General features: G+C 44.2%; 1 protein-coding gene across 2 annotated transcripts; it reads left to right on the top strand.

The window, feature by feature from the left end:
* Window positions 1–4423: 4423 nt before the first annotated feature.
* On the top strand, window positions 4424–23626 carry fndc5a (fibronectin type III domain containing 5a). 2 transcript variants are annotated; one of them, XR_003298616.1, is made up of 6 exons: window positions 4424–4501; window positions 15904–16019; window positions 17069–17267; window positions 22415–22504; window positions 22637–22833; window positions 23155–23626. XR_003298616.1 is itself a non-coding variant. In XM_026355971.1 (6 exons), exons 1-6 carry the CDS (start codon window positions 4444–4446, stop codon window positions 23209–23211), a joined length of 654 nt encoding a protein of 217 aa, XP_026211756.1. In that variant the 5' UTR covers window positions 4424–4443; the 3' UTR covers window positions 23212–23626. The 2 variants fall into 2 exon arrangements, 1 of the variants encoding a protein (XP_026211756.1); XM_026355971.1 differs by having other exon boundaries at window positions 22637–22770.
* The last annotated feature ends 1450 nt before the right edge of the window (window positions 23627–25076 follow it).

Here is a 25076-nt window from a genome sequence, read left to right as displayed (position 1 = left end):
ACTCCTTTCTACTTAAAACAATTCAAACTGACTGCTAGATTTCCCTCAGATGACTAAACTTTCATGTTTATAGGTCAATGTTACCATAGAAAGCAGTTAAAGCGCCTGATCATTTTCCATCAACAGCCTGACAAAGTTGAAAATAAGGAAAAAGCCTCACACTGCTGCAGTCCAGCACTGTAAGCATCTGCTTTTGTATAATCCCAAAGATGTGTGCTTTCTTGCGTCGCAGCAAAACATTTGCCTGGAGAAGGAGTTTGTTGACAGAGGAAGGCGTTTTTTCTTTCCATCACAGGTGGCTGTGCTTTCTGCTACTATTAAAATTCATTTACTTTCATTTTTTGGTCACTTTAACGGCTTCGTCTTCCCCCGTTCGTTCTCCACTAAGAAGCTTTGAGTGAGTGATCAACTGCCAGTTCAGATTTCCCCCATTTTCAGACAGCAGCACGTCTTTGCACAAAGCTACAAATGAACTCTGAATCTGCAGCGCTGTAATGGGATTATGAGCGGGAACTCAATCATCTGAGAGCTGCAGTTGTTTCACGGGGGGAGAAAAGAAAAAAACAACGCGATTACTTCTCCTAACGTGTCAACAGTGTGCGTCAATCAAAACTTAAAGACTGAAAAGGAGGAAAGAGAGAGTGGAGTTCTTTTTTTCAGTTCATTTATTCCTCTCTCCTCTTCCTCTCCTACGTTTAACCTTCTCCTGCCACCACAGCTCAGTATTTGCTGCGTCTCCGCCTGGGCCTGAATCCCAATCGTATCAAGCTGAAACAGGAACAAAGGTTGCTGTCCCTCTTCGTGCTCCCTCCCACCCCTGCTTCCACCCCACACCGGTCTAGAAAAATCCCCTCTTGGTCGTGGTCCTCACCTTTGAACGACCTACCATAACTCTTAATCCAAACTCATTTTGGAAGTCAGAAAAAATCCCGGTAAGCTCCAATGTAACGTCAAGAAATAGTGATGCGTGTAAAATATTCATGCTGGGTTGTCCTACTTGCTGTTTCACTCCTTTTTTTAAATGCTAAATCAGGTTCTGTTTTGGAGTCTTTCCTCTAATCCTCTGTGGCCGTAGTGCTTGGTCAGATGCAGTTCTGACTTTGTGACTAAAAGTGATAATGACTGATAATGATAATGAGCTTCATGCTTCAGCAGTTTCGCGTCCAATGCATAACAGACTGTCTGAATAGTCAAACAGCCATAAACTAATGAACCCGGAGCTGCAGAACTGTATGGAGAGGATTTTACATTTCATATCAACCTTCTCCACTTAGGCTCTCGGCACTCAGGGCTGTAGTGATGCTTGCAGCCAAAGAAGGTTTGACATGATGCAAAAAAATCCAAAAATGAATGATTTTTTCTTCAGTGTCTCTCAGTGTGCCACCTCTAACGTGTCAGACCACACTGTGTTAGCAGTAGGGACACTTCAAAGAGGTGAATAAGCTGAGCAGAACCTCTATAACTTTAGACTAATGTTCCACTTCACGGCCCCCGACCACCACTTTTGATAAATGATCACAGGGACCATACAAAACCTTTTTCCCTGACCAAACACTAACACATTCACACACAGAGAAACACACACACACGCTGAGATTAAAATCTCCCTCCACTGGGATTAAGCTCAAAGGAACACAGACGAACTGGAATGTCCATAAAGACATCAGATTTATTGCTGATTTTCTGCATGATCCGCGTTTAATGTAGGAGACTGGGAGGTCTCAGCGAGGCCAATTTCCACAAGCAAATTACTCGCTTGGGCTGAGTCCTTTATGTGTTTGCTGAGTGCTGTATTTAAAGACCATTAACATCCTGTTGGCCCAGAGATGTCGGAGAGATCCCCAAAGTGTGGAAACTGTCGACAATTCAGTGGCCTGCCTTTGTGCTGCCTGCGTTCAAAATGAACAAAGTAAATTTGCCTTACAGGAGCTGTGTGTGTGCGGCTCTGCTCCAGTCTGTGCATCTCTAAACTTTCTCTTCGTGTGCACGTTACATCAGGTCCTCGCGTGAAGCTGATGTTACGGGTGATGCTCACATGTTCCTGGCACAGAGTCAGCACTGCAGTGTCCCCACAGTGAAAAAGAAAACCTCAGCTGTGTCATTGTGAGCTACAGTGACACAGCTCTAGTTTAATGAACGTGATGGCAGAATTATGACAGAGTAGCTTTCTTGGTTCACGTGGTTATCATGTCTCCTGCTGCGCCATTTCTCCGTCACTGACCTCGACAGTTCACATCAACACTGTGCTTCCTGAATAACAAGTCGTTTGGCTGGCAGTGGTCCCATCTGCTTCATATCATGCATCCGCTTTTATTAACTCAATAACAATCTGCTCTGGAAAAACAAAGATGTCATCCTGTCACTCATCAGTGTATTGGTTTCATCCATCCAGCCGCTCCCCACTCACTCGGCCGCTCTGATTGAATAGAGTCAGTCGATATTCACTCAAACTCTCTTGCTCCTGATCCAAAATCGTGCTCCATACTTTCCCCGAACACCAAGCACAGCACTTTGTCGCGTTTGGCATCGTTGTGTATTGAGAACAGAGCAAATGACATTCAGTACATACATCAGTATTAGCAGTGGAAAGGTAATAATGGATTGGTCCAAATGTATTCCTGAGGCCTGCACAGTTCACAGCCACAATGAAATGGACAGTGTGCACACAGTGGAGTAAATTGCACTATTTCACATTTGATTCTAGGAGGTTTTTCCAACATTTTTCATGATTGTGTAACATTTCCCCTCAGGTAGATGAATAAAAACAACTAATCAGAGGAGAAATGCTCAAACAAAGAGCATCGTGACTGGTTGAACTTAAACCTTGTCAATTATGCAAATGTCTCTTTAAGGTGTAAAATCAATTGGGTTTTTGGAATTGGGGTTGTATTTTTTCTAAAAAGAAAAATAATAAGCAGAGGTGTTGTTACTTCAACTAAAGGACGCCAGCGCGTCCTCCACCGCTGCCACTCAGGGAATACTTTGAACAGAAAGTGATGCTGATGATAGTGATGTTGGGTACAGCACATCTTAATTTCCTCTCCCTCTCTTTCACACAGATGGAGGGAGCGAGCAGTAGCCTACAGGAGTGAAGCACACACACACACACACACACACAAGAAAAAAAAAACAGCACAATAAGCCCTCCACCGGCAGCAGCAGCACCACCAACAGTGTTCCTCTGAAGCACGTCAGAGGCAGCATGCTGTGAGTCGAGGTGCGCAGCGGGGTGAAGAAAACACTTGTTAGGGGCACAGCTAGGGGACAGTGCCGGTCTCCTGAGTCGGGAGTGACACATGGACTCAGATCCCGGCAGGCTTCAAGACCTCCGCGCGCGCTGCGGGGACACCATCAGGTACTGTGCGCAGACTTCACCCGCTTGTGCACTCGCTTCTCGTGCGCTCCCGGTGCAGCTGGCACGAATGTGAGCGGGGTGGTGAGGTCAAGAGGCACGTGTTTGTTTTTGAAGTGGGGGGAAGAAAAAAAAAAACAACAACAACAAGTTCAAAGCTGAGACTTTATCTTTCCACAGGCGACTGTTTGCGTGGGTCGGCGTATGCATATTTAATCGATGAGTGGGCAGCAGTAATTCAGAGTGCTGCCTCACCAAGTGGGCAAGTGACGCTGGAGGATGAGAGAGAGAGAGAGAGAGAGAGAGAGAGAGAGAGAGAGAGAGAGAGGACCGGGGCTTCTGGAGACGAGTGTGCTCTTGATCTGCTGCGCTTCTGAAGGCCTGGGTGAAGTCCTAACTGATTCCAGCTGGTGTTGTGTGCAGGCGTTTGTAATGTGAAGTGTGTGGGCTGGAGGTGGTGGAATGAATTCTCTAGAAGTGTTTGGCAATAGGACACAGTTAGAGGAAATCCTCGAAGTTTCGTTTTCAGTTTGTGACTTCTAACGATTCCTAATTGATTCATTATTTAGCCTGTGTTGCAGACTCCCCCTCTCACTTCAGGAGTTAGTGTAGCAGGCAGGGACAGTCCCGGCTCTCATACACAAAGCCAGCACGTTTCACTGTGTCTGCAGCAGCCGAGCGGTGCTGAGCACCACCTCCAGCATCATCATCATCATCAGCAGCAGCAGCAGCAGCAGCAGCAGAAGCAGCAGAAGCAGCAGAAGCAGATCGGGGAGGGTTGTGGAGCACAGTTGGAGGACCGACGACGCATATAAACAGCGCCAGGCTCGACACCAGTCAATAGGCTGGGGATGCTCGCTGTCTGCTGGCTGGTCGCCTGTGGCGCGGGGACGGTGGAGGCTGCTTGAGTGAGCCGAGGTGTCGCCGACGCGCTGTCCGAGGTGCTGAAGCTGAAGAGCCGCCGACACGCCGCCGTCATCCCCCTTTTCCAGTCGAGACGATACGCATGAACTGACGTGAATGCCGAGCAGCTCCACACAGCACCCCCGGCCAGAGTAAATGGGACCTCACGTCGTTGGAGCGTTAGAAAAATGGAGAGATTTTTCCTGCTCGTTCTCGGCTGTCTCGGTGTCTCTCGAGTCACAGCGGGTAAGTTTATGTTTATGTGCAATTAGGGGCATGTTTCCATGAATTTTGGCGCAGCCTGGCTTTTCATCCCTTTGCAGAGTGGTGTTTTATTGCCTTGGCTAATTAAATAAATCACAGGGGGGGGATTGCAGAGGCATGTGGGTGAAATACTGCTGTCGTCCGCGGAGCTGGGCTGTGCAGGCTCTACATTTGGAACCGGTGTTGTTGTGAGACGTTGTGCACTTCGTCTGTGTTGTGTTGTGTTGTAGAAAGGCTGTGTTTTGAGGCTATTAGATGCATTTCCGTGCAGTGATCTAATGAAACAAACATGACAGTGGACAACATAAATCTGCACACAATCACAATCAGGCAGCATGTGGAGCTGACCCATTAACTGCTATGTTGCTGTTTGTCTCTTAAAGTAAAGCTTTCTCTCTCTCTAGGTGTGTGTGTGTGTGTGTGTGTGTGCCAAGCTGACCTTTGAATCTCATTTCAGGCAGCTACTATAAAGTGCTGCACACACCTACAGGTAATAACGTCAACGTTAATCTGTGGTCTCCCAGCAGAGTGTTGACCCCAGCCGTATATTAACACCATCCATCAAGGGGGGGAATTAGAAGATTGTGTGGATGAATATGTGAACTGTGCAGGAATGCTCGGTGTCTGCTGATGATTGGTGGAGACCTGGTGGAGTTGAAAATCTGACTGTAATGCACTGCCAGAGGCTACAAACACACGACTGTGCCGCTGAGGAGTGACGGTGGTCCTCTTGTGTAGATCCATGGAAACGCCACTGATGCGTGTGAGTGTGTGTGTGTGTGTGTGGGTGCTGATGTACACGTACACGCATGTGCACATCTATAAAACATGCTTTTTCGGAAGACCCCACACACACAGTTACGCACACTGACCACTTACTACGATGGAGTGCCACACATCCTTCACTGACACACTCCTGCTATAAAAAATTCACCTGTGGTTCACTCGGCATCCACCCACTCCTCAACCTTTTCCTCTCACAATAAATCACTGTGTTCCTCTCTTTCTCCCTTACGCAGCCGCTCACAGACAGTTGCTGTAATACGGGTTTGCTGACACAGTCACTTTACTTATACACTGTCTTGGTTTTGTTTGGTTTTTTTGTCCCTCTTTCAGAAAAAAGACGGGGAAATGTGACAAAGCACTGATTGTAATGGAGGATGCTATTAACAGTATGTGTCTGTATTTGACTGCATGAACTCCTCTGTATTTAGTAGCACCTAAGAAGAATATATATTATTTATTTATTTAATAATAGAGCAGACTATATTCTCTTTAACACTGGGATTCAGTGTTTATATAGTGTATAAGTAGGATGTAGGCTCTACATGAATGGCTCCTGTCACACTTAAGTGCTCCTATGAAAGCACCCACATCTGATGAAGAAACAGTTGAGTTGCATTTGAGTGCAATGAATATAAAAGCTATCATTAGTCATAACGATGTCAATTTCTTTGCAAAACATGGCGATGAGACTGAAATTACATCAGTATCATTTATGATCTGTTTATATACTTGTTATGGATTCTAAGAGGAACAGAGAAGACTAATAAAAACATGTGTTACTTAGTGCTAACGAATCCTAAGTTGTGGGTTTAAAATAAAGCATCGTTTTAACCATTGAGATGCACAAGAACAATAACATGTAGATAGAAGCATGTTAAGGTCAATGTAGTCGCTGCTCCCTATTAGAATCAGTTCCATCAAAATCTGAATCTGGATTGGTTTTTGTGGGTTCGACTTCTCACCTGGCTGCAGTAATGTGCGGGTGGTTTCCGGGACCCCTCCGTGGCATCACTGGCTGCAAACACACCCATCAGTGATGCCTCTTTTTTCTTAAGAGATTTGGAAGCTGCTACCATTTCAGAAAGATGCATAAGTGTAAGTGCTTTTCTTTTTTAACAATCTCCCAGTTTATTTCAAGACCTAGACACCTGCACCAGAAAACCAGGCCAAATCAATGCTGAGGCAGAGAGCTGGACGCACAGAAGTGAGTGGGTGTGTGCCGCAGCACCACAGAATTTACACCATGGTGACGTCTTTACTGTGCCTGTGTTAAGAGCGACTCATAAACAGTTGTTCTTTGGAAAGCAAAGGTAACGTCTCCATTAAAAATGTAAATCCACGCTCCTAACACGTTAATCCGAATGAGGCTGTGAATGCTCAGAGGGTTTTGTCTTCGGCCGCTTACGTTTCTGAGTTTGGAAAAGAACAAGGAACAGACAAAAAAAAAAGAAATCAGTGAATCAATCAACAAATTGAACGGTGATGCAAGCGGTGGAAAGACTCCAGTTTTCGTTTGAGAGACATTTATAATAATAAGTGAGGAAAGCTGAGTCTTTCAAGAGTGTGGAGGTTATTATTTATGCTGCGAACCACAGAATGTAGGAAAACTTTGGCAGCCACCTGCCAGATGATAAATTCTCCAGTATATTGTGTGTCAAGTGCTGCGTTAAAGGTTTCGGCTGTGAAAACTAATGTTTGTTCCAGAAAAGAACAAACACGGCGCATGAGCAGATACACAGGGAACATGCAAAACAAAAAGGACTTAATGAAAACTGATAGTGGCTTTCAGAAGGTTTTCTCTGCTATTCGTCACACGCTGCTCCTCGAACACACATTCTGTTTGGTAGGAACATCATGCAGAGGAATATTTGTTAGAAAAAAGAAGAAAAAAAAAACCCAGCCCACAGGGCTCTGATGTTATTGTTTCCAGATGGCTGTTTTGTCATGTGCATAAAATTTGACGAGCACATGCAAAGTCCATCTTCTCTGTCAGAGGCAGCGTGCAGGGCTCACTGAAACAGTGGCGTCGTTAGTTTGATTACATACTGTTCCTCAGGAACACTAGCAAGTGTGTTGTGGTGGATTTTTAGTCCTGGAAGTGCTGCCCTGATTTGTTGTCCTTTAGACCTGCTGGGTATCTGGGGCAGCCGCCTGATTGGAGGGTTGAATCATCTCTGGTCCCTCTGAATAGGTTCTTTAACAGGATAGGAGGTGTGTGTGTATGTGTGTGTGTGTGTACAAGTTAAGAGTCACGGGGGATGCACCAGTGTGTGTGTGCATGTAATTATCTGTTCATTAGTTGTCCTCCTGTCAATTGTGTGAACACGATTAACTGTGTGTAATTATTAGATGTTTGTAATCACATACGTTGTTTTGTAACTGTGCTCAGCTTTTTTCTTCATGAGCGTGTTACACTCACTGCCACATCTTCTTCTTAATCATTTGTTGCATCAGACTTGATGGTCTGACAGCTAATTACATGCAACTGCATGTAACATGCCAGCAAAGCAGCGTGGTTTGTGACTTGTTTGGTGACATTTGTTAATTTTACAGTGCTATATGCAAATTCACCAATCCACTCTTAACGTAATTTTTCTTTTTTATTTTATTTCTCTAATTATCTTGTTTTCCTTTATCTTCACATAAAGTGAACAAACATTCTGACATCTAAGTTTTTTTCAGGCTGCATGTGCACAGGTATTTTTGGTGTGCAGGTGTGTGTAGGTCTTTGTGTAAATGCAGAATATAGAACTAATTCGTTATCTTGTCTCGACAGTGTCTGTGTATTTTTGGAATACAGAACTGGGGCTGGGAGAGAGGAAGCATGTGTTTGAGAGGTCTGTCTTCTCCGTGGCTTTGTTGTTGTTCTGATGATCTTCTTTAATCTGTCTCACACCCGGTCACATTTTAATTGTCACCTGACGGGTAAACTTAACTTAGACAAACCATTTTCACAGCTGTCTGCTAGTCAAACCAATAGTGCTCCACAAACCGGTGCTGCTGCTCTTTCCTCTGGCACTTAGTCGCCCTCTTCTTTTACAAAGAGCCTCTGTTTAGTTCTGCTTTGAGAGCTCGCCAGTGGCTTAGCGAGACAGATAAATAGAGCGACGGCCTTGATAGCGAGAGCTCGTGTGTGCTAAAGTTTCCACATCTAGTGGAAACGATAGGATTAAGACCAAAAAGCAGAAGCAAGAAACACAAAAAAAAATAAAAGCAATCTTTTTTCCCTCAGAAATTGTTTTTATGCAGTTCCATTAACTTGGAAGCTGCTCTTTTACCACGTCCGCATTCATCTATTGATGTCAGGCTGGCTTGTTAAATGCTGAAAATGAAACGAAACAGGCGTTAGAGGACAGATTGGCGGGATAATGTGGACACCGTGCCTGTGGGAAAAAGAGACGGCAATGCCAACAGACTGACGTGGCAGCGGCAGCTCTCTGACGCAGCCTGTCGTCTGTCCAGTATCACATCTGAGTGTGTGCAGGTGGAGAAGGGTCTGGGTTGCCATTTATAGGGATTGAGTGCCAGAGATGTAAAGGTGTGCGTCACAGACCCATATGTACATGAGCATGTGCTCAGAGACCTCATTTATCAGAGTTTGGATGGAACAAGATGTAAATGTAGGAGCTGTCCATAATAAAAATATAGATATGAGTAGTTTTACACAGACAAAAAGCAGGGTCAAGGCTCATTTATGCCTCCAGCATGCCAGTCATGGGCAGCCACAATCCCTTCCTAGTGGGAAGAGGCAACATAAAGAAATCATATGCCTCTGCTTATACAAATCCATTTACAAATTTGCATCTTTAGGAATAACAGCATTTGTATTGACTTCAACACAAACTGTGCTGGATCCCTCCTCTTCCAGTTCTCCTCAGCAGCCCAGCACAGCATAAAAGAACTGATTTTAGTTTGGCATTGAGCAGTCAAATCCTGTAGGAGTGGGCATGTGGTGGCCCAGATGGTTTGTGTTATGTCTGAACAGTCTGTGGCACAGTTGGAGCCCCGGTGAAGTTACCTGCGCTCGCTCCACCAACACACAGGCACACACACTTTTGCTTCTTTGCCTCCTCTGACAAAAGTTTAGCTTACTTATCCTTAAGTGTTTGCCAATCAGTTTCCCGTGATCCTTTGTGCTAGGTACTACAGGTTTGGTTTGGATGAGGAGGATGAGGATCAAATCCACAAAGTGGCACAGAGAGTATCATTCACATTCTCCCCATCTACTTGTCTGTGATACCAGTCCTCACAGGCAGCTACTGTCTGCGTTCCTTTACCAGCTGTGTCCGAGTCCTCAGTAGAGACACAGACACACACGCAGCAGCTCAAGAAGCTACAGAGTGAATTGAAAAACAGAAAACAAAAAAGAGTCTTATCAAGTGCTAATATCATATTTATAACTTTAAATCAAGCTGTGAGCTCTTTTTGCGTTATCAGCCCCATCCCATGTTACTGCTGTTTCCCTGCCTGAGTTGGTGAGCGGGACTCGGTTGTTACTGATTTGAGATTAGCAATGAGTTTGTCAAATAATCAGCCTCACGGCACTCCTTTGCCTTTTTGAATTAGCCGGCTCGCCTTCTCTCTGCACACAATGCTGCATTGATTTTCATACCATGCCTTTTGACATTTAATTAGAGAAAAGTGTGTGAGCGCGTCCATCTGATTGAAAGAGAGGGAGTCAGATGCTGTTTTGCTGCACCCGTCCCTGCTCAGCATTCTTGTGGCCGGCGGGGTTTGGAAAATTCATTTCCTATGAGTAAATAACTCATTTCTCTACAAAGGGACAGAAATACCCTTAGGGGTGATTATCAGATGGGGCTGGGTGCTCTGTACAGAGGCAGAATGGATCACAGAGAACACACAGGCCTTCTTTGACACACACACACACACATGCATGCCTCCTACATGCACAAACCAGCACTCTATGACTGTCAAAGGAAGTTTAAAAACAATACCTCATTTATAAGCTGTACATCTGCCCACATTATAAAGCAGCTCATCAGCAGCCAGTGTGTGAGTAGTATGAAGCTAATCAATAGTAGAATAGTGTATGAATGAGTCACAGCTAGGTTACAGTCTCTCCTCTTCATGCACACATCTCCCTTCTGCACCCTGTTCCCATTGAAGTGTCAGTTTCAAGCAGAGAGCGTCACACACCAGGCTATGGAGGACCTGCCAAAAAGCCCCGGTGTCATAGCTGCACAGAAATACAGCAAGAGCGTCGGAGAGACAGACGCAGATAAAAAGAAAATGAGACAAAACAGATAGACGGTGCGGGAGTGTGTGTGCGTGTGTGTGAGTGGGAGGTTTAACACCAAGTGTCCATTACAGGCAAAAAAAAGGAAAAAAAGGCGTTCAAAGCACAAGTGAATAGAGAGAGAAACAGAAGATGTATGAGGTGGATTTCCTCTGACAAGGAGGTGGAGGATATAGATCCAAAAGCTCCGGGACGGGAGCTGTATGAAGGAAATAGTGGGACAAAGAACAGGAGGAAAGAGTTCCTATAGGAAACAGTACAGGAGGCGGTCTCTAATGAAAAAAACATTTATGAAATGAAATTAGAAATGTAGTTAGAAAACATGACATGAACAGTGCGACGCAACTTCAACGTGTACACATGGATGAGAGAGCACTTCACCAGATGCTTTAACTTCTTAATGGGACACATTAACGCCTGGTGTGTGCCTCCCCTCACGCTGTCGCACACGCTGTGACGGCGACATGTGCGGATCCACAAGGACGAGAACATGTGCCAAGTACGAATGCAAGGGCGAAACTCCAGATCAGCACAAGCTCCTGATGGCTCTATCATGACACATTAACTAGAAATGAAAGGGAGCTTGCATCCCTGCCAGATGCATGCATGCTAAGCCCCGCCTGACTCAATAACATGTTAGCACAGGGAAGGAGAAGGAGCAAGTGTAATTCCCCCAGTGCTGTCATTAGGTTTGGCGGCAGACATCGCCACGTTAATCAACATGTGCTAATTTATAGCCACTAATTTCCCCACGGGCTCACAATTTCTAGCCATTATGGCAGTGGCACAAGTTTTATTTCTTCCCCCCTCCTAAAGTGCTCATTCAAATGCATGTCGCTTTGATATTCTCTCCCACCTGCTGGGTACTACACCTTCCATACAAATTGACTGTTTACTTACTATTAGCTGTTCAATGAGCTTAAGTGTCTAAAGTCGCCAAACACGAATTAGCAGCCGCACAGTGATCCGCAAAGTGATTCCAAGAAAAGAGCAGAGAGAAGCACAGAGCGGAGGACTGTGGTAGCTAGAATGAAATGCCAGATATCAGTGGAACATGATGTAGCCGGGCAGTTTTTATGTTAGTTCACAGGCCTACACTCCATCTCATTAGTATCCCGGGGAGCAGAGTCAGCCCAGGGGCATGACTCTGAGAAATGCATTTCTATGAATTGCAAAACTGTAATAAGGTGGTACAAATCACTAATACCTCCCCACAGGGGCAGAAGGAAGCTGGAAGCCTCATGATCTTTCAGCATTCAACCCATACATAGCTGTCTGCACAGGTTATCACCCTCAGTCACTCTGCTGCAGCTGACGAGGGTACAGTGGAGGTCGTCCACAGTGGAAGCAACAGATGGATAACTTCCTCAAAAAACTAAATTAAACAGTGTATACAGTTTAACACACACACACACATTTAGGAGTTGTCACCTTTCGCACCACTCAGCGTGGGACAGACAACTAGCTGTCACTCTGATCATGTGGGCATACAAAGACACAGGCACGCCAGGCATATGCATCATGGCTCAAAGTCACCTCCATCTCTCGGGGCGAGGCAGAGCGTGCGCCACAGTGATGAAGACATCTGTTTGGTGTTTCATTAGAGCTGACGCTGGTGTAATGTGGATATTTGAGGCCTGCGGTCACCGCCGACGTCAGCTCCCGTTGTCCGTCAGTGTAACGCAGTCACGCGGGGGAGAGAGCCGACGAAGACAAAGATAGACAAAAAGTGTCCGGAAACACCGGGACGTGAGGACACTGAAAGAGATCATTTAACTTTGTTTTGCAGAGAGCTAAGGAGAAATAACAAGGGCGTTTTTTAAAACCCTGCTCCACACCTTATCGCAATCTCTTGCAATCTATAAGTAATACTTTAAACCTTTTTTTTTTCATCTGTCTGTTATTTAATCTTGGAGACTTAGATCAAGGTGTATTTTCCAGGAGAGACTTTAAAACACAACAATCCAACAGGCAGTCAGCACCATATACTGTAGAATAAAAGAAGACACTAAACAAAATCAATGCTGTGCAATACAAAGAGGTTACAGGCATCAATGACGATGTGAGATATTACCGGTTTAAGATCATCCAGCAGGAAACGCTGTTCTAATTTCAAAGGGCTTTGCAGCCGGCTTCCTCATTTTAAGGAGCAAAGAGAAAGCCATCTTGCCGAGCTCCGAACTTGAGAGGCTTTATTAAAACCTAACCAAGGCTGTGCAAAATTGTAGGATTTAAAAGACATGAGATGTGAGGCGCAGAGGTTCCCAAGTAGAGCCTTATAGATCCGACTGTTGTCAGGCAATTATTAAGAAGACAGAGGAGAAGAGTGACACCAGAGTGATTCTGTAATCACAACATCGAGATTGGATTCTCGATTCCATTCATGTAGTCAACAAAAGTCGTGTCAAAAATCAGCTTGTGCTTTCATTTTTTATTTTTTACTTTTTACTTTTTTCCCTTCTCTTTCTTGTCTCTACAGTCTCTTGAAGCCCAGGCCTCTCATTTTACAGTACTCACAAACATCAATCATTGCTCTGTAACATTCAGCCTTTTTCTTTGTTGGTTATAGTGATGTCATCAGGATGTCTGTCTCCACAAGTCTCCAAACCTTATAGATGTACAGCTGTAAATCACAGGAGTTTCTCTTTAATGTCCTATACTCACTTTTAGGTGTGCTTGTGTGTGTGTGTGTGTGTGTGTGTGTGTGTGTGTGTGTGTGTGTGTGTGTGTGTGTGTGTGTGTGTGTGTGTGTGTGTGTGTGCGCGTTTTGACAGCAGCTTTGGCTCACGAAAAAGAGAGGAAAGACTCAAACGACAGAGAAGAGTTAGTTAGTTTGATTTGTGACTTCTTCTTCTTCTTCTTCTTCTTCTTCTTCTTCTTCTTCCCCTCCGCCCCCTCCGCCCAATTCTTCGGGCGTCTGAGGAAACGACAAACAAACAGCAGACAGTAAACAAAAGCAAAGCCACTTCAAACAACAGAGTCCGCCCCCTGATGAAGAGATGCATCAGGTCTCCATCCTGTCATCCGCTGTTAGTCAGGCCATTCATCAAAACGTCAGCGGGAGGCAGCGGTGGAACCAGGCTCTGGATTTGGATTGGATTGGTCTGCTGTTTCTGCTGCTGTGTACAGAACATCAGCGTTCGAGCAGCTGTAATTACCGCCACTGTGATTTGTGCTTGTCGAAGGGCAAGTGAGCGTTAACCTATTCAATAACTCATTGATTGCATTTGGTCGGCTGAATTAGATTTATCTCCCGTTAAAAACAAAAGAGTAGCATCAGGGAGAGTGACCGCTTCTCCTTGTCGCTCTTCATGTCTCTCACTTCTGCCCGATGATCCAAATATCAATCAGTCTGGGAAGGTCACAGTGATTCATAGGAATGGATCTGTGCTGAGATGTCTGTATGATACAGCTGTAAGTAATCTGAATGAACAGTAACAGTAACAGACTGTCACAAAGTGAAAGAAACTCTGTGTCAGTTTCATTTGGGGCAATGTGTGCGTTTACTGGCTTACAGAGAATTAAATGAGACGCTTCATTTACACATCCTTAGTATTTAAATATGAAGCTATAGCATAAAGGCTGAGAAGGGATCTGGTTATTTCTGAAAGTAATGGAATCAGCATCTCCACACTCACTAATTCACATCATGTCTTGTTTGTTTATTCTGCACATAATCTGTTAAGCTATAGAAATGACTGTCAACACTCTGTCATTACGTTAATAGAAATTAGGTACCCTAACACAGATTTGTGATTGTTTAGTTGCATAGATATGTCATTTTTGGGAGACGTGGTTTCAGTCTTTTCATCTAATATCTAAATACATAAGCATATTTCAGAAAAAGGTCAAACTACTGCATGTGTTCAGATTCAGCTCTGTGCTGCATGAGTCACTATCACTGTGCCAAGGTGTGGTGACAGACACTCAAGTAAAGTGGCACAAAGTGAATATCCTGAGCTATACTTACTATAATTATGGCATAGAGGAGTCTGTAAAGACATTTAGAGGCTTATAAAAAAATAAATCAGTTAATAATGTTCTAAGAAATGTCTTGTATTAGAAATTTGGATAAAATGTAAATACTAGAACACAACACACCCTCATACAAGACAATATAAATCTGACAATGGACATTGTGACATAGTTGACACAGCTTACGCTTCAAATGAATTTTAGAAAGGAAACACTGTCAAAATAAACACTGAAAGAAAAAAAATCCATTTCACACTCATTTTAACCAAACTGGTGTGTTCCCCTTTGCTGAAGGCACTTTAATCATCTGAGCTGCACATACGCTTGTGTAAGACTGTAGCTACTGAGTGTGTGCGTGTGTGTGTGTGTGTGTGTGTGTGTGTGTGTGTGTGTGTTGTGCAGGCTGCAGCAACATGTTCTAACAGTAATTAGAGTCTTATTCAGCAGCAGCTGGGGCCTACAGAGTACACACGGACACAGACACACGCCATCTCACACTTAATTATGTAATCAAACCAAATCATTATTCTCAGATCTTGTAGCCTATGACCTTAATTACAGCGAGTGTATATGGAACATGAAACATGACACAGAGCTGGAAACGTGTGCACACACACACACGCACACACACACTTTAGCATATCATATGGGACTAATATTTAATGCCTCAAAAATCATCAGTGTATATTTCCATTTTTTTAATTTCATTACATTGTACTGTTGTATCTCATCCTGATGCAGAACATCTCATAATATTTAACTATTATTGAAACGTATCAGTCACTACCAGGAAATAGTCAGTGGTAGAATTTAATGAGGATGTACTGTAAAGACGTCCATGATGTTCAATACGAATCAGCTTCACGACTTTCAATCAAACTGAGACAGAAAGTTAAAGACAAACCGATGAATTCATGTGGAGATAATGTAAATTAGTTTGAGTTAGTTGAGTTATTCTAAGACTAAAGTATTTAACTTCTAAACATTCAGACGTCAAACCCTGTGTGGCACATGCATGGATGTAAGGTTTGACACGGCAGCGATGGAGTAGTCAGTAGAGTGGACTGAATTCAGGTCTCATGCTGCATATTATAGCTTCATTTAGTTTTAAATGAATAAAGCGTGAGACTGATTTGGCCTTGGATTGATCCACATCATACACACTGACGAGTCTACTGACACTGTGACACTGTTTCGTGCTTCTGTCATCGATTACATCATTCACAGCAGATTCAGCCGAGACCATTAATCACGCCACTGAATTTGGCTTCCTGTCATTCTGGTGGTCATTTCTGCAGCCGCTCTCATTTGCTTCATACCACAGATGATGAAACCAGCTCTTGCTTGTCTCTCTGTCTGTTTGCAGATAGCTTGTCGCCTCCTGTCAATGTGACCATCAGAGCACTAAAAGCAAACTCTGCTGTGGTGACATGGGACATCCCCGAGGGAGACTCCGTCATTGGCTTTGCCATCACACAGCAGGTGAACAATGCACAGAACAGACACGAACGATTATACTGGAGGAACTGTATAAAAAGTATATGCAAATGTAACAGGGCATATACGCTTATGCAAGTGTAACGCACTCAGACACACACTAATTAATTTAAGTTGTAGTTCTTCACTGGTTGTTTTCTGCCATGTCCAATTTTCTATATCGTCTCGTTCCCTTGCTCTGAATCAGTATGCATTATGGGTATTATCACAGGATGCTGGTTCATGTTGGACTGCCTGTCTGCTCTCTGACTGCAGCAGACAGCGACAGCTATGTGATAGGCGAAGGTGATATTGTTTGCTGCCATCGCACACACAGACACACATTACACAGTTCACAGCAACACTATAATCGCATCACTTTACATGAGACAAACTGCCATCTTGTAATTTTCACAGACACAAACACAAACACACACACACACACACGTTCCCAAGAGTTCGGACTGACATGATTGAGGAGGACAGCTGGGGGCGCAGTGTGGGTCAGCTGCTTGCAGCAGTAGGAAAGTGAGTGTGCAGAGGAAACTGAAACGCTGAGGAGGGATCATGACAAGAAAAGAAGCAATGCAAGTCAAAGTAGAAATATGCATTTGTACATTTTATTTGCTAATTAATTTCCCATTTCTCTTACCTTCTATGCTGCATTACTTACTTTATATAACAAACATAACCTTACATTTCTACAGGAGCAATGTCACATTTTCAAAATACATTTGTACGCTTTCTTGCCAAGAGTCAGATTACAAGGTCAGTACTGCACTTCTGTCCTCTGAATACGATGCTTAAGCCAGAAGACTGCCTGCTTAACTTAGCCAAGACCAAAAGCTGAGGAGAAATCCAACAGTAAGAAAATCTGCCCACCAACAGCTGAGCTAAGTCAACCCACTTCTGGCTCCAGCTTCATATTTAATATACAAATATCAAATTATTTTAACTCTCAGCAAGGAAGTTACAAATGCACTGTGTGGTGCCACTTTAGCATTTTGACCACTGCTGCTTAGAGACTCTGTGTGTCCTGTGTCGTACCCCAACAGAAGAAGGACGTGCGCATGCTGCGATTCATCCAGGAAGTCAACACCACCACACGCTCATGTGCACTATGGGACTTGGAAGAAGAGACCGACTACATTGTGCATGTCCAGTCCATCAGCATGTCTGGGACGAGCCCGCTGAGCGAACCACTGCGCTTTCGAACGCCAAAGGAGGCCGAGACTCAGGCCTCTAAGGGTAAAGGTAGAGTAGCCCAAAGGCAAAACACACACACACGCGCGCGCACACACACACACACAACATAAACCTGCGCAGTCATCCAACATATCCACACATTCAGGACCAGAACTGCAGATTTCCTCCCTGTGTTCTTGTCCCTTTCTAGACAGTGAGTGCGGAGGGAACTTGGCCTTTTGACAATAGCCTGACTGATTTTTGTCTAAAGACCAATAAAAATCAATGGACACACAAAGCGTGAAATGAAATTTCTCAACAGAGTGCTCCCGAAGCTCCCCCCCTCTGACCACAATGCAGGAATAAAACAGCCAAGGTGGGGGGGAGGGGAGTGTATCGACGTGCCTCTGCGGGCTTCACCCTGTATGCACCCAGCACAACTGCACAGTAAACCAAAACGAGGAGAGGCATTTATCAGACACAGAGAGGAGGTAGTTTGAGCTGCAAGGGGGCGGCGAATCGATGCGCTTTTGGCTTCCTCTCATTTACACACATCTGTCATGAGCCACTACAGTCTGATACTTCTGAAACACAAGTCTGAACTTCTGTTATAGTGGCTGGTAGAATATTAATACAGCACTGCACAGCACTGAAGGCATGCTTCTCTCACTAAATAGCACAAATAGCAAATATTTTGTGTGTGTGTTGGCACCCGCACGGGTTTAGTTAATAAAGTTAATATTTACTGTAGGTCTCTTCTTATTGTGTTTGTGCATGTTTGTTTCTTGCTAAAGTTACAGATATGACTTTTTTCTCCTGCTGTATTCAAAAGCCATGAGGACAGAAAAGTGGCTCCAGCTCATGCACAATGCACAGGAATAAACAGAAGCGCCTTGTAGACACAAACATACAGCACACTGAGACGCAGATATAGTTTTACTGCGAGGAGTAATTAATTTTTTATGAGCAATTCTCTGTGCTGTACTTCCAGTCTTGAGGTAAGATAAATTAGCTGGCATCTGGCAGTAACTTCATATTTACAGTGACGACTGTGATCAATCTTCATATGTTACTCTCAGCAAGAGAGAGTTGCAGAGAGGAGAGGAGAGGAGCTCAGTGTATCAATGGTCCCCCATTAGACTCATTCTATAGCAGTATAACTAACCTAATGGCTCTGCCGCCCATCCTACATCTAGAAAGTGTAGGATTCACAAGTAGACCTGCACTCTGAGAACCAAGTGTTCTGCTCTTGCTAATTCCAGTCAGATCTCCTTTTCTTGTTTATGTGGAAGGTTGTTTAAAACAAAAGAGTGGCATCAGGGAAGTCAGTCAGTTTACTCCATTGCCCAAAACTGCAAGATTTCACACACACACGCGCTCACACACCCACTGAAGAAAAGTTCTCTGCACAGCAAAACAACTCTCCCCGTTCCTCCACACATTTCCCATCACGCACACGTTTCAGCAAACAAATCCGCACAGAGAGCAGATCTGAGATGGATCATCCTTCACTCTGCGACGACTTCACAGTTTAACCCAACACCACAAATCTCTGTCTCATTTGAACCGCTTGCGCAAGGATGTCTTCTTAATTAGCTTAGCTTCGTTGAAACAAGGAAACATTTTTATGGCCGATGAGCAGATGTTGTCAAAGTCAGCATTTTGCAATTTAAAGGGAAATGGGTGCAGTTTGGATTTAAGATCAGGAGTGTCAAAATCGGCTTGCGTTGTTAGTGCAAAGGACTAATGGAAGGAAAATTAGCTAAAAAGAGAAAAATAAAGTTTGTCTTACATTGTAGATACGTGCACAGGCTATTCCCTCATTAAAGCTGTTACGCCTCTGTCTAAATATCACCCCACAGGCAAATATCCTGAGAAGAAAAGAACAGTTCCATCCTTGCACAACTCAGCTCTTCTGCTCTGCAGTATCATGCTGATCTCAGTGGAGAGAGCAAAGGATGAGCCAGAAATGCAAGGAATCATTCCACACGTCTTCCCGTTTCCTACTTCACAATGGATTTTGGGTTTAGGAGATCAAAGGGAGCGCGAGAGACATGGGGGTGGGGGGTGGGGGGGGGGACAGCACAACCTGTGCACAAATCAGGACAAAGAGACAGTGAGTCATCCCACAGCATCAGGGTCTTTTAGATCATATAGAGAACATATTTTTTTTAATGATCTGGGGGCTCATGGACTTATGACCTCAGTATATCCCAAACTGTGGTTTTTCTTTACTAGTCTCTACAGTTTCGAGTCAGCTACAGCACATGACTCCACTTAAATCCACTCCAGCTAAACATTATATGTCAAACATGATGTATCAAATAAACATGATCCATAGTTCCCCAACAGTTTCCTTTAACCTGCACTTTACTTCACTTCTTCTTAAAAAATCTTAAAAAACCAGCTTTACTATTGTTTGAAATGGCCTGGACATAACTGTCATTACATAATGCGGTACAGTAGTAATAGAGATCATCCATGCGTGGACTAATCCCTGTATCTAACAGCTTTACTTTTGCACTTGTACACATAATTAGAAATGTGACCACAATATATGCAAATTATAGAACCCATGAATACATACAGAAAGTGTGAATTAAAGTGTAGGGGTTAGGGTAAGCATGTAAATAAGGAATAACTTAAATCCAATCCTGTGTCTACAGTAGAGAAAAAGTTAATTTGATATGTACAGTCAGTGGGAAAAGTGAAGAGAACTTTAAAGCTGAGTCTCGCCTGGCAAATGATCATCAGAGGTGTTAACAGCTGACCAGTTGGCCCCAGTGAGGCCAGCTGGCAACAGTGTCAGGTGCCCCGGGCGGCTGTGCTTTGATTAGTTAATTCTGGGCAACAGAGGCCAATCGATCGGCAGAATTGCTTGTTGCTAAAAGCTACTGGAGCGTGGGGTTCCTGCCGCACTGTGCCTTCCAAATGTCACCCACCACAACTAATGAAAGGATGGGAAAGCTCCCAATGATGCGGCGAACTTTAGATCAAGCCTGCGACTTCCAGAGAATTCAGCAGTGCAGAAAAAATGTGCTACGTGTTGTCTGCTGTGTTCGAGAGAAGCCTGCAGTTGTCTGCGCAAACAGCGAGAAAACACACACTTCTCTTTGATATTTCTCCTGATGGTTGTTCAACCTTAAAGATGCTGGAGATTTATTGAGGCCCCGTGCTGTATGAACTGATCCTGACTGCTGTGATTAACTTCTAGTTCGATGGATCTTTAGTTGAAGCTGCAACTATTCTCTTCATGTTCCCACCTGGCTGGGATTTTTTTTCCATCAGAAACTTTTTGAAGTCAGTCTTTTGAAAATCATAATTCCTCTTTACCAGCTACTTTACTATTGCAATTGAGGTCTTTATGAGCTTATACCTGTAATTTGAGGTGCAGCTGAGAAGAGAAGAATAGCTGACAAGTGTCAGTACTACTAGTGGTGGATGTGGTAGATGTACTGATATCTGAGTAAGTAAAAGTATGCAATTCATACTGCATCTAGGGAAAAAAAAAGAAGCTGTGAAACTGTGACAGCTCAAGATCTTACGATTAACCAAACAGACGCTGAACTGCGCTCTGTCTAAACCCGAAGCAGGAAGCGTGTGAGCGAAGCCCCAAATGGATAAAACGACTGAGCAGTGCAGTTCAGTCAAGTCGACTGTTGTTCCACAGAAATGTGAACTTGAAGACACATGGAGAGAAATCGTATCCTCTCAAGAGAAAGCAGGAAACAGGATGAAAAACAAAATCATTCTATCGTCGTGTTGGGTGATGTGGTGCCTTCCAAGACGATAACAATCAATTGAATAAGCCTCTCCAGTGTGGACTCTGCTGGCGACAACAAACTGATACACAGTACTACTACTATGTTGAAGAATTCCTCAGATGATCTCCCTCCAATTATTCCGGAAAGACGGTAATGATCGATGGAACAGACAGAGAGAGGCTCTGCAAATATTGAATGCACATCAAAGGAAGAACTTTGCCATTTGCAGGAAGACAGACATGCTGGGAGACATGAAAAGCAGGTGCTGTGACAAAGCTAATGACCTAGTTAAAAATGACAGTGGTTCAGATGACACCGTTTGAAAGAGGAAGAGAGGTATTCAAACTGATTTCCTAGTGGTTTCTAACTTGTGCACAGACTGCTGTTTAGGCTGCTTTAGGGACAGCACATAAAATAAAGTTGATTGAATCTTATATTTAACTTTTTTCAAAAACCAATATCCTCCCCAGTGTTGACACAACAGCCTTCCAAAAAATATCCCACATCACTGAGTGGCTTGTAGAAGTCATTTTGTCTTCTGCATGTGGAGTGCATCTGTACAGACCACTGATTTGTGACTGTTGGATCCTTTTTTCCCTTTAGTTTCTTTAATCTTGCAAGAAAACAATGGAATAAAATAACTGTGGCGAGGAAATGTTCAAGTTCTCTCTGGACAACTCTCCCTTCAGCAAAATCAAAACTGCATACTCTTTCCTGGCTCCTTTTTCTTTCTGACTGTTTCTACAGTCCCTTAATAACCATTAAAAAGTGAATATCAGATGTTGTCTACTGTTTGATCCACATGTTAAATCAAAACCTCGCCACTGATTGCAACACCGTGATCCAATCAAAGTCAATCCTTTGAGAAGACGGGTGATGTGAAGTTGGTATATCAAGCACACGATTCGTGCACTCACTCTGTGGCAGCGTGATTGAAGTGTCTGTCATTAGTCCCTGATCTCACAGAAAGACATTTCGCTGATATGTTGAGTAAATTGCTGTTTTAAGCAAATTAGATCCTCACAGACATATTTACCTTACGACTGAGAAACACTACTTTACCACCTCAAAGGCAGGGTTGAACTATAATGAAGCAAAAAAAACAGAAAACTTCATTAATGGGTGTAAAACCGAATCTGTTAAATCTTCAGGGTATGAAAGAGCATCTGAGGGAGGCAACCAATAACACTGATGTGTTTAAAACAGGAAGAAAATTAATTGAAAGTTCATGTTAATTATAGGCTCTGATGAATATCATCACACAGCGTGATGAGATTCTGATGGATAAATGTGTCGGGAGAAGGTCCCACGTGTTTCTGAGTGATTACGTGTTCAATTATTCATTGGATGTGCTGATACTGTATATACTCAGTTGTTTTCCGGTTGTAATATCAACTGGCATTTGTGTTTTCTGAAATACACTGACAAACGTGTGTCTCTCAACTACCACAGACGAAGTGACCATGGAGGAGGTGGGCCAGACCACCCAGCTGAGGGCGGGCGAGCTCATCATCATTGTGGTGGTACTCATCATGTGGGCAGGTGAGGATAAACCGGGAATACATCCCACCGTCTCAATCCTGTTGTGCTTGACACAAAGCCAGTGCGTTCGTGTGTGCAGAGAGGATAAGCAGACCTGGCTGATCATGAATACATCCTGCCTCTCCTCCCCAGGTGTGATCGCTCTCTTCTGTCGCCAGTACGATATAATCAAAGACAACGAGCCCAACAACAACAAAGACAAAGCCAAAAACTCCTCCGAGTGCAGCACTCCTGAACACCCAACCGGTGGGCTGTTGCGCAGTAAGGTATAACCCACTCCCCCTCCTCCTCCTCCCCCTGGGTGCCTCCCTCTCAGCGGCACCGGGCAGGTGAATGGTTCCCAGCCACCTCTAGACTTTTTCTCACCGACACCTCATGCACACTGAGCGGCTAAAGCTAAACACTGCTTCAACACGCTGCCACATGTAGCATCAGATAGTACCCACACTCAAATCATCACTTCTCTTTTGATCAGTGCACACACAGCTCCACACAAAGGTCAAGACAAACTGTTCTTTATTCCTTTCACTGTCTTGCTACAAACGGCAACAAAACATCCAAGTACAGCGGCGTCCTCATGCATATTAATATGACTCCCGTGAGTCCTGTCGATTTCTCATACCTGCCATCTTCCTTCTTTCCTCCCACAGTTCCCCAAGAACAACAACAACAATAGGATGCCATCTGTCAACATCATCGAGGTGTGACTGCCAGGACGTCTTCTGTTTATCCAAAAGACTTTGTGTTCTCACAAACAAGCGAGCCCCTTTTAAGCCTATCTGTTTGTCAGGATGAGGCTGGGACTCTGGGGCCTTCCGTGGCGCCTATTCTCCTTCGGTACCGAGGCCGGGCGCTGACGTGAAGCTGCGTGACTCCAGCGGTCAAGCACTGCGTGGCCCCGCGCTGCCCTGAGAGCAGAGGCGGCAGCGGAGAGACAGTGGCGAGAGTTCACCGGCTGCACCGTGCTCAATAAGTACTGTACCGGGAGGGCAGCAGAGATTATGATCAAGCGGCTCCGGCAGCGAAGAGGCTGCAGAGAAACCAACTCCAGGGACCAAAACCGATAAACAGAGCCAGAGACCTTTTCATTGTCTCTCTCTCCCTCTGTCACTGTTTTCTTCTCTGAGCCTTTCAGTATGTTATCAACGACCACAAACCCGAACTCTCCCATTTCCGGGCGGCACCGACATGCATCCACTTTGTCAGTATCATCCCCTGTGCTTCAGTCACACTTTGTCCACCTGACTGTCTCCACAGAATTCCTGTTTTCTAGGTTTTCTGAACCAGAAGCAAACACTGTAGATGATTACGTCGTATCACTGTAGTGCTACTTCTTTGGTTTTTAACAAGGTGCCCTCGGAGCGGTCTTGTTTTCATTCTGGCGAGCTCTTCACCCCCCTCAGCCCCTCACCCCCACCCTCAGGGAGTCCAGACTCCACCTGGCCGTTTTAGGAGCCATTTCTTAGATGTGCTCTGATGACGCCAGAGCAGCTTTAACAGGTCAGCTCGCCACCAGGGCTGAGTCACCGAGTTCTGTCAGAAAAACATGCTGAAAAGCTTCTCTGATCTGAACACACACACACACACACACACACACATATATATATGAATATATACAGTGACGTCACGTGGTAACGTTTGCTTTGACGTTCTCTTACTTCTTTATGTGCTTTTATTATGCATTTCTAAAATGTTACATTCCATATCCAGATCGAGCCCTTTAGTATTTCCTTGTGTCTTTCTCTTGGAGGGTGATGAATTAAAGCATTGTGGGAAGGTAAAAGAGCCGCCATAATGGAGCGCACTCGTCTTATTAAGGGACTTTAAAAGGGGCCGGACTCTGTGGATGCCTACGGACAAGAGGACTAAAGAGATCCCTTATATCAGCAATAACAGCCCTCAGTGGAGCGCGGAAGCAAGGACTTAAACTCCGTAGCCTCTTCGTCCAAAACTCCACCTCTCAGCATGCAACAGTCAGGCAGATGAACAAACTGCACATCGAATATGAGGGAATTAATCCTGAGCCTGCTATCGTGGGCAATTTCTCCCTTGAACTTAGCGAGAAAAGTTTTTCAGCGCTGTTCTAAGAACTTTGTTTTCCAGTAGTGAGCATGGAAAAAACTTTTTATGGGCCCAACCTTCAACCCTGAGACTTCCCCACGACATTCTGAGCAGATGTCACCACGTTAGAAGGGCTTTTATCAAGACCTTTTCCTCAAACATCTGTGTTGACAACTTCACAGAGGCTAAAAACTATACAGGATCAACTGTCGCCATATACTACGTTCCTGTACACTGTAAGGGAACTTGTTTCAAGACAGCAAATGATGCATTAGAGGGCTGATTCATACTCAGTAGTACTGCCTTAAAATATATATTTTATGATTTACCTAGTAAGATGGAAGGCCCTGTACTTCACGTCATATTCTTTAACGTTCGTCTTATATTGTGTGTGCAAATTAAAAGGAAACATTACAGACTGGTGTAGACTGAGCTGAGTCTGACACTGTGGAGGAAATGGTTGGAACTAAATGTGCTAATGCATTTTCAAGTTGATTCAGCTTTGTATTGT

The sequence above is a fragment of the Anabas testudineus genome, chromosome 12, assembly GCF_900324465.2.
Source record: "Anabas testudineus chromosome 12, fAnaTes1.2, whole genome shotgun sequence".
NCBI lineage: Eukaryota > Metazoa > Chordata > Actinopteri > Anabantiformes > Anabantidae > Anabas > Anabas testudineus.
The sequence above is the reverse complement of the archived record's forward strand: the minus strand, read 5'-3'. Positions and strand labels throughout refer to the sequence as shown.